Source organism: Choloepus didactylus, chromosome 2, assembly GCF_015220235.1.
Source record: "Choloepus didactylus isolate mChoDid1 chromosome 2, mChoDid1.pri, whole genome shotgun sequence".
Taxonomy (NCBI): domain Eukaryota; kingdom Metazoa; phylum Chordata; class Mammalia; order Pilosa; family Megalonychidae; genus Choloepus; species Choloepus didactylus.
The window spans coordinates 33,405,031-33,418,049 of NC_051308.1; the positions used below are offsets into that span (position 1 = coordinate 33,405,031).

The window sequence follows — 13,019 nt, forward strand, 5'->3', positions numbered from 1 at the left end:
TTTAAGGTAATAACTAAGAAGGAAAGATCTGCTTCTACCATTTTGCTATTTGTTTCCTGTATGTGCTATGTTTTTTCCTCAGTTACTCTATTACTGCCTTTTTTTGCATTTAGCATTTTTGTACTATACCTTTTTGATTCCCCTCTTTCCTTTTCCCTGTATATTTAGTTATTTTCTTAGTGGTTACCTTTGTAACTACAGCTAATACCTCAATCTAGTAACAGCCTCTTTCCACCAGTATCAACCTAGTTTCCGTGCCATAGAAACTCGACTTCTATATTTCTCTGTCCTTTCCCCTTTTGTTATTGTCTCAGATTACATCTTTTTACATTGTATGCCCATTAACAATAGATTTAAAACATTATTTTACACATTTGCTTGTTAAGTCATATGAAGGGGGTAAAGCAGTTACAAACCAAAAGTACAATAATACGAGATTTTACAGTTGCCTATGTAATTACTTTTACCAATGTTCTGTATTTCTTCTTATGGCTTTAAGTCTAGTGTCCCTTTATTTCAGCCTGAAGAACTCGTTGTAGCATTTCTTATAAGGCAGGTCTTCTGGTAATGAACTCTTTCAGCTTTTGTTGATCTGTAACTGTCTTAATTTCTTCTTCAATTTGAAAGATAATTTTGCTGGACATAAAAACACATGATCATCTCAGTAGACACAGAAAAAGAATGTGACAAATCCAACAACTTTTCATGATAAAAACATGCAGAAAACTAAGAACAGAAGGGAACTTTCCCAACAGGATAAAGGGCATTTATGAAAAACCCACTGACACCTTTCCCACTCAGATCAGGAACAAGACAAGATGCCCACTGTCTCCACTGTTATTCAGCGTTGTACTGGAAGCACTAGCCAGAGCAGTCAGGCTGAGAAATCAGAAGGAAGCTATTAAAAGTGATAAACAAATTCAGCAAAGTTGCAGGATATACGATAAACCTGTTCTTGGGCATTTTGGAAGTCCATTTACCAGTATGATCTGAAGTGGCATTCTTTAATCACTTTAATTAGTTCACCAAAAAATAAAGGCCCTTTTCTGTAAATAGGTTCCTTTTGTTCTTTGTCAGAATTGTTCTCCATAACTATCATTTTTCCATGTTGGAAGTTCTTCCTCACCCAGGAGGAATGACAGGGACAGGAACCACCTGAGCGGTAGGACGAGGGGCCGTCTGACTCCCTTTGTTCCCCTCTGTCCCGGTAGGTATTGGATATTCAGGTCCTGGGGCCGCGTGGGCACAGTGATTGGTAGCAACAAACTGGAGCAGATGCCATCCAAGGAAGATGCTGTTGAGCACTTTATGAAACTATATGAAGAAAAAACTGGGAATGCCTGGGACTCCAAAAATTTCACCAAGTATCCAAAAAAATTCTACCCTCTTGAGATTGACTACGGTCAGGTAAGCACTTCCTGCTCCTTATACCTTCTGTCTAGTTCTAATAAAGGGAACCATGTTCTTTAAATCAAACCAAGAACTAGGTGGTATCAGTAGTGAATTCTGTTAAAATTTAAAGAAGAATTAGCCTCCAGTCATCATAAGCTCTTCCAAAAAATAGAACACTGCCCATCTCTTTCTTTGAGGCCAGTATTACCCTCATACCAAAGCCAGATAGAGACATCACAAGAAAAGAAAACTATGGACCCTTATCCTTATAAATATTGATGCAAAATTCTTGACAAAGTAACTAGCAAACTGAATCCAGCAGCATAAAAGGGTTTATACACCATGACCAAGGAGTACAGGGTTGGTTCAATGTTCAACAATTAGTCATTGCAATACGCCATATGAATAAATCACATGATCGCCCCAATAAATGCAAAAAAAGCATTTATTAAAATCTGACACCCTTTCATGAATAAAATCCACACCTTGAAGTATGAGATGGAGCTTAGTTGAGAACAGTGCTAGCATTTTTATGAATGTCAAGGAGGAACAGTCTGTGAAGTCACTCCCTAAATGGACAGCAGCCAATAATTTGTGGATTCCATATAAAGCTTTTATCTGAAACCATCTTTCATCATAGATCATTGGCCTGATAATGTCTTCAAGATAGACTCTGCTAGATTCACAGTTTTTAGTCCCAAATTAGGAAAGGAGGCAAAACATCTATCTGTAGTTTGGGTATATCCCTCTAGATGTTACCAAACAGCCTTGAATTGTCTCTTGGTTGATATTTTTGTAGTTCTTTTTTTTTTTTTAGCAAAATGCCTACCTTGTTTTTAAATGTGAGTATTTTGTAATCAGGAAAACCATTTATTTTGTGGAGGGTAGCTTGGAATCCTTTGAGGCCTTAGCATGCCTCAAAGGGGAATAATTTAAGTATATAGAGGGTATTCCAAGCTCTTACCATTAAAAATAGAATTTAGCTCTTACTTGTATAATATTGAGTTTGAGACCTTGGACTTTAAGTCAGACTTGTTCTGACTCAGCAGTACCCCCTATTGAGTTCATTGTTTTCTGATTTAAAAGATACTAAATACTAGTTTTAGAAATTTTGAGAAATATAGACAAAATAGGTTGGGGGGCAGGGAATCACCAAGGATTAACCACACTTAAAATCACAGTAAGTCTTTTTCAGTCTTTCATTTCACATGTACTTTTTCCACCATAAAATTGGAAACCTACCTTACATGCTAGGTCGTAACTACCTGCTTTTTATCCTACTATTCCAGCAGTATTTTCCCTTGTCTAGAGCAGCACTGTCCAGTAGAAACGTAATGTGAGCCACATATGTAAGTAAATTTTTTTTAGTGGCCACATTTTTAAAAATAAAAAGTTAGTGAAATTAATTTTAGAAATAACTCAGTATATCTAAAATATTATTTCAACATGTGACTGATATCAACAAAATTTTTAATGAGATATTTTACAGTCTATTTACACTAAGTCCTTGAAATCTGGTATGAGAGTGCAACTCAATTCAGACTGGCCACACTTCAAAACCTCAGTAGCCATGTGTCCCTAGCAGCCACTGTATTAAATGCTCCAGTCTAGAGCATCGTTTTTTAAGGCTGTAGAGAATTCCATCCTTTGGGTGGGCCAAAATTCATAGTTTATCCAAACTTCCCTTTCCTGTAGGCATTTAGATTATTTCCAGGTATTTGCTATCGTGACACTGATAAAGATATTTGTGTACCTCTATGATTATTTCCATTAGAAATGGGTTTCCTGGGTCATGGGGGGTCTATGTATTTAAATAAGGCTTTTTTAACACATAATTTTTCCTCCAATAAAGTTATACTCAGAGAATAAAAAACTTTAAGATCATGTTTCAACATTAGGAGCAGATCCACTCTAATGGTAGAAATTCTAGCCATGAGCACCAACACAGCACAGCTTAGCTCTGCAGCTTTGTTAAGCCAGGCAGGTTCCAGCATCAGTGCCCAATCCAGTTGTCCTCACTTGAAACAAATATCAATCATATTATTTCTAAGGGTACAGTGATAAACAGTCCCTGCCCTCTTGGAGTTCAAGTAAAAGTGAGGTCATTAAAGCAATTCCAATACAGTGTGATCTTGGCTTAACCTGGATTCTCCAGAAAGCAGAGGTATAGTCTCATGTGCTAATAGTTTATCAGGAAGTGCAATCCCAGAGAGCAGGAGTAAGACAGGGAAGAGCAAAAGTTAATACAAGGATGCACTCTGATGCTGTCAAACTGGCTGGCTGTACATGGAACTATGGCTTGATCCTTTGGCACTATATGAAAAAGCCATATAAACGCAGTCTTCAGCAACTGGCCCTTAGATGAGGAAGTACAAGAGAAAGGGGAAAGAATTATACATCAGTCCAGTGCCCCTGAGGCCAGGGTTTGCCATCATCACTCTTCAGCCCTTGGGTTGTGCAGGAATGGGCCCTGGCAGCTCCCCAGTCAGGGCATCAGCAGTCCCAAGTGAGAGGTATGAGTAGGAGGTGGTGAGAGCATGAGGGAGCATGAGCACCTTCAGGTCAGAGCCCCTCAGAGCTGGGTGCTGCCACAGAGGCTGGAATAAGACACTGGAGCAGTCGAGAGGACTGTGGGGTGCATCCGAAGTACCTGGACCACATGCAGACTCATGCTCACTCCTCCTGGAAACCACTGCCCAAACCCTTTTACAACACAGTTTTTTTGCTGGTGATACTCCATTCTATATCCTTTATCTGCACCCCAACACCACCCTACCCCCTCACTGCCACCTCCACCACCCCCAATTTGCTTGGATTATTTAATTGGGTCTTTCTTAAGGATTTACTTTTTCCCATGCCTTTTTCCTCAAGGATGAAGAGGCAGTGAAGAAGCTGACAGTAAACCCTGGCACCAAGTCCAGACTCCCCAAGCCAGTTCAGGATCTCATTAAGATGATCTTTGATGTGGAAAGTATGAAGAAAGCCATGGTGGAGTATGAGGTTATTGCACTTTATTATTTTATCTGTGAGCATTTGCTGAGGATGATGATCTGAGTGCCGGCCTGTTGAAGAGCTCCATAACTATTTGGTTTCTTTCTTTCTCAAAAACAGAAAACCTTTTACATATATGTCAGCTTCACTTGCCTCTTCCTCAGCCCTGGAGTGCCAGGGCCTATATTGCTGGCTCTTTTGTGGAGGGTCATTTGATTTGCTGTGAAATGCATGGTGTGTTGTAGTGAGCTGTCCCTTGGGTCCCCAGTCCCCCTTGCACTTTTCTTGCCACTTTGCCCCTTGTTGCTGTGCACAGGGTGCATAGGTGTGGTTCTTTCGTGGCCAAACCAAATGGGCCAACTGGAATGTCGAGAAGTCCAAGGCTTAGCCCTCTTACAGTAAAAGAAAACTGCTATGTCCAGCACTGACAGAGGGTGAACCTTGCTTCATCAAATAAAATTCTTACCAGCTGTTTTGAAGGAAGAGGGAGAGGAGCTGATGGTTGTTGGATTAGTCATGCTCCTGCCCAAAGCAGAATGGCAGGGACTGCGGGCTGAGTCTAAGCATTCGCTGTTTTTCCTCCCTCTCATCTCTGCTCTTTCCCTGGGAGTTGAGGGCAGAAGGGCCCCTTATTCTTGCTGGTTCTGGCATCAGTTTGCCGAGTGCTGACCCTGGGGGCCTTTGGAGCAGAGATGGTGCCAGGTGCTGCTCGGCAGCCTCTTCTCTGGCAGCACTTCAGAGGGGTGCTTGGCCTCAACTTGTGACCGGTTTGTATCGCCTCTGCAAACACACGCTTTTCTCCCCCCTTCCCCCTTCTGTCCCCAACTGCTCAGCCAGGAAGCCTCAGGCTGCTCTGAAAAACAAGCAGCTGGGGTGGGTTGGTCATTCCACTTATCCTGGGCTCCTAGGACCCCAGTGAAGAAGGCAAGACTCCATTCCATCCCTTTTCTGCAGGGTTGCACTCTCCAGACTAGTCCTGCTCCTTCCCATGAACTTCATAGAGGCCACTGGCCAGCCTGGAGTGGGGACGGGTCAGGACCTGGGAGGTAAAAATCACTGCCATCTCTTTGTTCTTAATTCCAGTAGGCATCAGTCCCTCACGTCCAGTCCCCATCCCCAGCATCTTACCAGAAGGCCCCCTGTCAGGAGCTGTTAGAAAACAGACTGCTGAGTTATATCCTAGATGTCATCTAACGGGTTTGCAAATGGCCAGGACTTGTTTAGTCTACTGGTTCAAACAGATTTATGTTTTAGTTTGCTGGGCTGCCAAAAGCAGATACCATAAAATGGGTTGGCTTTTAACAATGGGAATTTATTAGCTTACAAGCTTACAGTTTGGGGGCTGTGAAAATGTCCAAATAAAGGCATCATCAAGGCACTGCTTTCTTTCCAAAGACTGGCTGCCGGCGATCCTGGGCCCCTCTGCTACATGGCAAGGCACATGGCGGAGTCTGTTGGTCTCTCCCTTCTCTTCCAGATCTCATTGCTTTCAGCCTCTTGCTCCTGTGGCTTTCTCTGTCTCTATCTGAAATTCATTTTCTTAAAAAGGACTCCAGTAAAAAGATTAAGGACCACCCTGGGCCATGCCTTAACTAAAGTAACCTTATCAAAAGATCCTACTTACAATGGGTTCACACCCACAGGAATGGATCACCTTTAAGAACACGATTTTCCAGGGTACATACAGTTCCAAACTACCACAATATCTAGCTTGACTTCTGACTTGGCCTGCAGTCTGCGAGGTCTAACTAATTTGAATGGCTTGTAGTTGGGCTTCCCAATGTAGGCACATGTGAAAGAGAGAGAAGGGAAGGGAGCAAGAGAAGAGGCTCTCAGATTCATTAATGTTTGAAAAGGAACTTCCAACTTCTCATACTCTGCTTTACCCGTGATTCAGAGAAGTTCTCAACTATTCTCAGACCCAAGTCCCTTCCTGTGGGATGTAACTAGTTTACCAGGAAGGAAAGGACCAGGGGCCCTGTTGCTAGAACAGGCTATAAAGAAGCCTGCACAAAGTATGTGGAGAGTGAAGATGTTGACTTCTAGCCCAAGGGGTTCCAGGTGGGGTTGGGGTAACCATATGGGTAGGTAAGCATGGTCACCTGGGGTGCTTTATCCCCAGCCAGAGCAACCTTGGGCTCCCTCTGAGGAAGGTGAATCCTGAGAGCCAGAGACGAATGAGGACTGGGCACTCAGGGCATGTGGAGATGTGCTGCAATCAGGCCTCAGCCCTAGAAGCTTCCCTCTGGTTGCACCCATGGCTCATGGGTCCCTGAACTTGGGGTGTCTTCCTTTTTCACTTTCTCCCTAATGGAACTTCTGTGGACACAGTGCTCCTCTCCCGCATTGACAGTGCCCATATGGGGAGCTGCTTGTCCAGGAGTGAGGCTGTTGGTGTTGATTTAGCCCTTCTCTTGTTCTTGTCAGTTCAGGGGTATAGGTTGGGGGAGGGGTATAGATTAGGGAGACTAGATCTTTTCTCTTTTAAATACCAGAATTGCACAACTGAAGGAATGTTGCTCCCTTCAGAATCTCCATTTACCCTGGTCTTGTTGCCCTTGATAGAAACTTCTTTGGGGTTCCTTCTTTAGAATTGCTTTCAGAGCTAATTTATAATACATATGGAAGTCACTGTGTTGTTCCATTGTACATTGTTCTTGGCCCAAAATAGATGATCCACCTCTTTCCCCAGGCTTGGCTCCAAATATTGAATCCAGAAAGCAGATCTACCCTCAGGATGGAGAATTTCTATTCTTGAGGGTACAGAGAAGAGGGTATGCCCCAGCCCATGGTTTTTACCAGAATCAATGACTGCTGATCCCTGGTTGGTGTCTTATGAACTACAAGCACTTTTCCAATCATCTTATTTAATCCTCACAAAGTTCCATTTCTGAAATGCTTGTTCAGCTTCATCTTTGTTCCAGGCCTTTCAGGGGTGCTGGAGATGCTAAGATAGGTAAGATATGCTGTCAGCCCCCAGAGAGCTCAGAGGAGTCTAATGGGAATGCCGGAGACAAGCGTCTCATGATGCAGACTGTGGGGGCCCTGGTAGACGTTTGAGCACAGGGTGGTCCCAGGGCTGAGCAAGCAGCACAGACATGGTCACTCACAAAGGGAGAGGGATCTAGGTCACATTTTGAGGAAGATAGCTGCATTTTACAAATGGGAAACCAAAGCTCAGTTTGGATGCATCACTAGCCCACTAGTGGTGAGGCCTTCAGCTGCAAAGCTCATGCTTTTTCCACTATAGCATCCTGACTCTCTTGACAGTAGTTATGAGCTGTAGTAATATTGTTGGAACAAATATTTAACCTTTTGGGGTGACTGATTTGAAAGGGACAGTATTGATTCGAATTTACATACATATGTCCAGCTGTGTATCCTTTAAATTAAATAATTTCCACCTCTGTATAGTTAACTGTTTTTCTGGCCTGGAACCCAGGGAAGTGTACATTCACTCCTTGGCTCTGGGACCCCAGGGAAGGCCACCTGGGAGGATGGTAGGGAGGAGTTTACAAGGGGAGCCAGACCAACTGGCCCTTATCCTTACATTGGAGTTGGACAGCAATTATGCTGTATCTTCTTCCAGAAGGGCCGAGTTTCACACTGACCATGGGGGTTGGGGAGTCCTCATTGGCTCATCCCAGTGGTAAAGGAAGTGAGCAGGAATCTTTGATACTCCTCTCCCCTGCAGTCAGGTTGGGGAAGCTCACCCTGTAGAACAGGCAGACTGGGCAGGCTTCTGACTGCTTCCATCTGGGGCCCAAGAGACCTGAGGGTGCACTTGGCCCAGCTCTCCCCTCACACACGATGTGATGCCCAGCTTTCAAAGAGGAACCCCCCTCCCCCCCCCCCTCAGATTGACCTTCAGAAGATGCCCTTGGGGAAGCTGAGCAAACGGCAGATCCAGGCCGCGTACTCCATCCTCAGTGAGGTCCAGCAGGTAAGCAAGGGGGTGATCTCTCCTCTGTCATCTGGAAGAACCTCCCGTGGCTATCCAGTGGTTCTCCAAGGCCACATTCCCCTGGCAGACCTCCTTGTTAGGCTTGGCAGCAGTTACTTAGGGCTCACAAACAAAATAGAAGAATTGAACCACAGTCCATGATGGAAGTAAAACTAATTGGTGAAGTCTGTGTCATAGTGAGAAGGCGACTCAGGGCTCCTGGCCCACAGGGTGCTGGTCCATTGCCCCTTTACCATCCTGTGGCCATCTAGCACTGTCTGCCAAATACTTGGTGTTCCAGTGGCCCAGCTCCTCCATCTCTGTGCATTTATTGAGCTCCTTCTGTGTATAGAGCACTGATTGGCACTGGCAGTAAGGGGAGCTTTAGCTGATTGTGCCTGGCCACCTGGACCTCCAGGGGCAGTGAAAACTAATTCCTCACCTCTGAGATGAAGGTCAGTGGATGAAGGGGGCCTTGGCTGAATATTAAGTAATTTCATTATGAAAAATTTTCAAACATACAGAAAGCTTAAAGGATTGTACAGCAAATACCCATAAGCCCACCAACTAGATTCTACAATTAACATTTTCCATAGTGGTATTTTATTTTAATGCTTATGCAGTTCTTTGTATAAAAGTGAGATGTTATATAAGAAGCCCCTTGTGTGTTGAGCTGCGCTGTTTGAGGATGGGGAGCCTGCCTCTGCTTGGGGGTGGGGTGGAGGAGGCAGTGGCAACAAGAAGGTGGTCTGGTCATTTTCCTGCCTGTCCTGGCTCACGCATACAGTGGTCTAGCTCCGGACTCAGCTCTGGCACCCATCCTCTAGAGGAGAAACCTGGCCACATCTGGGGCTGGGGCTGCTGTCTCTGCCCGTGCTCCCCCCTCCCTCCCCTGCAGGCCGTTTCCCAGGGCACCAGTGACTCCCAGATCCTGGATCTCTCAAATCGCTTCTACACCCTGATCCCCCACGACTTTGGGATGAAGAAGCCTCCACTCCTGAACAACGCAGACAGCGTGCAGGTAGCCGGGTTCTGCAGGGAACCACAGGTCTACTGGGTGTGGGTCTGGGATGTTGCCCCCTAGCGTTGCCCTTCCACGTTATGAACCCAAAGCACAGAGACCGCGCTGGGTAGCCTGGCTCCATGCCCCTGTTTTTTTTGGGGGGGGGGGTTCCACCCACATAGGTGGAAGAAACCACAAAGGAGAACAGCTACTCTTTTTCCTGCCCTTGCTTTACCGTATCAGTCTGGGGGAGAGAGCAGTTAGAGAGGGCAGTCCTCTTCCTGCTAACATCATCTTCCTCCCCAATCTCCCTCTTTGCCTCAAAGGGGAGATAATAGCTGCTGATTCAGGACAATTTGTTCTGTCTTTAGTAAAGGTCCTCTCCCAGGGAGCAAGCCCTCATTACCACTCCAGGAAATCCATATGAGCCATCCCTGTGAGCTGGCAGCTGGCCCTCCTGCTGGAGATCCTTCTGTCAGTGTCTCTGCTTGATTCATTCTGCATAAAACACTACCTGCATGTGGATTCTCTGTGACAGACCTAGGGGAGCCTTTCTCCCTCACCTTGGTACTTAGCCCACGGTCTTCTCTCTTGCTTGCGCAGGCCAAGGTAGAAATGCTGGACAACTTGCTGGACATCGAGGTGGCCTACAGTTTGCTCAGGGGTGGGTCTGAGGATAGCAGCAAGGACCCCATCGATGTCAACTATGAGAAGCTTAAAACTGACATTAAGGTAAAACAAGAGTCCTCTCTAAAGCATCATCACCACTCACCAAGAGAGCAGTGGTCCCCACACTTGATTGTGCATCGGGTCACCTGGAGAGCTTGTTGAAAAACAGATTGCTGGAGCCCAAGGATTTGCTTTTCTAACAGGTCCCCAGATGTTGCTACTGTGGGTTCTTGGAGAACCTCAAGGCATTTCACCTGTAAATAATTTGCAAGAAAAGCTTCTCATTCAGAGCCTCGGTTTAACATAGAAACTGAGTTTTGAAGGGCCTTACAGAGAGTTCTCTTTTTTCCCCCTTAATTAAGGAAGAGGCTCTGTTGGGGGGACCCTGACATGATCATTAGAAAGCTTTTTATCAGTATCCCATTTCAGAAATGGAAATGCCTGATGGCAACATCATAAAAACATAACACTTGGGTCTTAAAGTGGTCTGTGTTGGCACATGCACAATCCTTGAACTTCGGTGTTTTGAACAGCCAGGCGGAAATCACCCTGCCTAAGGCCAGCCAGAGGACAGATGTCTGCCTCAGCTCCTGGCTTGCTCTGAGCTTGAGCCTGTGCCTTACTTTTCTCGACCCCTGCCTCCCCTGAGGTGTTACAGGGTTACAGTGCACTAGATTCTGTTGTGCCTGGGACAGTGCGTTTACGTCACTGAAAAGAGCCTTTACTTTCTGCTTGGGTAGAGCATAGGTCTGTGATGCCAAGGAGGATAAGACACCAAATGCCGCTTTCTTTGTCAGTGGGGTACTTGCTTGATGGGCAAGCCGTAGGCATGGTTCTTTTTAAAGGGGTCATTTTCACAATTCACAGTTCTGAGACCTTTTAGTTAGGAGGCAGTGTCTCTGCTGGATTCCTAGAGTTTCTGAACTTTGAGTAAGAATCAGAGAATGGATATAAGAGAATGTAGCCTCTTTGTAACGCTCTCGTGTTTAATCAGCATAGGTTAGATCAACTGTTTGGTAATTGTTTATTGGGCATAAGCTCTGAGCTGGGCACAGTATGCTTGGCCCTGAGGATTCAGAAGTGAATGTCCTCAAGCCCCTGCAGTTGACTGGATCCTTGCCACTTCTAACTGCAAGTCTTCACAGATTGAAGAGAACAGTCCTGGCTGTGTGATGTCTTCTGGGCCCATCATGTTTTGTTTTTGTTTGTTTGTTTGTTTGTTTAATTAAATTCAGTTTTATTGAGATATATTCACATATCATACAGTCATCCATGGTGTACAATCAGCTGTTCACAGGACCATCATATAGTTATGCATTCATCACCCCAATCTATTTTTGAACATTTTCCTTATACCAGAAAGAATCAGAATAAGAATAAAAAATAAAAATAAAAAAAAACACCCAAATCATCCCCCCCATCCCACCCTATTTTTCATTTCGCTTTTGTCCCCATTTATCTACTCATCCATCCATACACTGGATAAAGGGAGTGCGATCCACAAGGTTTTCGTAATCACACTGTCACCCCTTGTAAGCTACATTGTCACACAATCGTCTTCAAGAGTCAAGTCTTCTGGGTTGGAGTTTGATAGTTTCAGATATTTAATTCTAGCTATTCCAATACATTAAAACCTAAAAATGGTTATCTATATAGTGTGTAAGAATGTCTACCAGAGTGACTTCTCAACTCGATTTGGAATCTCTCAGCCACAGAAACTGTATTTTGTTTCATTTCACATCCCCCTTTTGGTCAAGAAGATATTCTCAATCCCACGATGCCGGGTCCAGATTCATCCCTGGGAGTCATATCCCATGTTGCCAGAGAGATTTACACCCCTGGGAGTCAGATCCCACGTAGCGGGGAGGGCAGGGAGTTCACCTACTGAGTTGGCTTAGCTAGAGAGAGTGGGCCCATTGTGTTTTAACTTACCATGAACTGAACTGCCAGTTTCTTGTTCTGGGAGCATCCCTGTTCACAGATAGGGAGCCCCATATTTCTAGCTATCCTGATATCCCAAAGCTTAGCATTTTAAGATGAAAAGGAAGATCTGGGATCTTCTAGCAACCCAGGGAAGTGAAACAGATGGCCCTGGGTCTGCTCTGGGCCCGTCTGGGCTTCCCTAAGGAGTGTGGTGCTGACCTGGGTCTCCCAGGGCCCGCTTTGCTCTAATCCTGAGACCCTTTCTTCTAGGTGGTTGACAGAGATTCCGAAGAAGCCGAGATCATCAGAAAGTACGTTAAGAACACTCACGCAACCACACACAATGCCTACGACTTGGAAGTTGTTGATGTAAGACCCCCTTCTCCCCCACCCCCTTTTATGTTCCCCACTCACTCCTCCAACCAGGCCTGGGAGGGAAAGAGCAGTTTCCTTTGCTTTAAATAACCAGAGGAAATGACTCATTTGTCTGTTGAGCAGAAAAATTAGTGGTCTTTTAGTTTGGGGGTGGCTTTTTTATTATGTTTTAGAGGATATTTCCTACCCAAACGTAGCAGTTTTAGAATCAGAAAATATACTAAACATATTAATTTTAATAGCTAGCCTCTACTGGATGGGACCTTGAGAAGTCATGTTACTCCATCCCAGCCTGATTGAAAATATCTTACATACTGCAACCTGAAATTCTTAGCTCTAGGGACAGCTAGTCAGTTTTCCCATGTCTGGTCAGATCTTTCCATTAACCAGATTAACAGATGACTCCCTTTATCGCCTTTACCTATTACCCCAACCAGATCTTTAGGATAGAGCGTGAAGGGGAGACCCAGCGCTACAAGCCCTTCAAGCAGCTCCATAACCGAAGGTTGCTGTGGCACGGGTCCAGAGCCACCAACTTTGCTGGCATCCTGTCCCAGGGTCTCCGGATAGCACCACCCGAAGCGCCTGTGGTATGCATCTGGCCCAGGGAGGTTGGGGTTGGGGAGTGGGCAGTACCCACCTCTGCAGTTTTCCCCATAAAGAGCTTTATAGATACTGAGGTGAGAAGTGCACAGCCCAGTGAATAAGGGTCCTTGAGAGAGA

At 45.1% G+C, this 13,019-nt stretch overlaps 1 protein-coding gene across 1 annotated transcript in view; it reads left to right on the forward strand.

Annotated features, from left to right (window-relative positions):
- Nucleotides 1-13,019, forward strand: part of PARP1 (poly(ADP-ribose) polymerase 1) — a 41,854-nt gene that overhangs the window by 24,873 nt on the left and 3,962 nt on the right. The window contains exons 13-19 of the mRNA XM_037822772.1: nt 1,212-1,407; nt 4,264-4,392; nt 8,243-8,326; nt 9,225-9,347; nt 9,933-10,061; nt 12,192-12,290; nt 12,734-12,886. Coding sequence (XP_037678700.1) covers nt 1,212-1,407; nt 4,264-4,392; nt 8,243-8,326; nt 9,225-9,347; nt 9,933-10,061; nt 12,192-12,290; nt 12,734-12,886 — 913 coding nt within the window. The remainder of the gene's footprint in view (nt 1-1,211; nt 1,408-4,263; nt 4,393-8,242; nt 8,327-9,224; nt 9,348-9,932; nt 10,062-12,191; nt 12,291-12,733; nt 12,887-13,019) is intronic.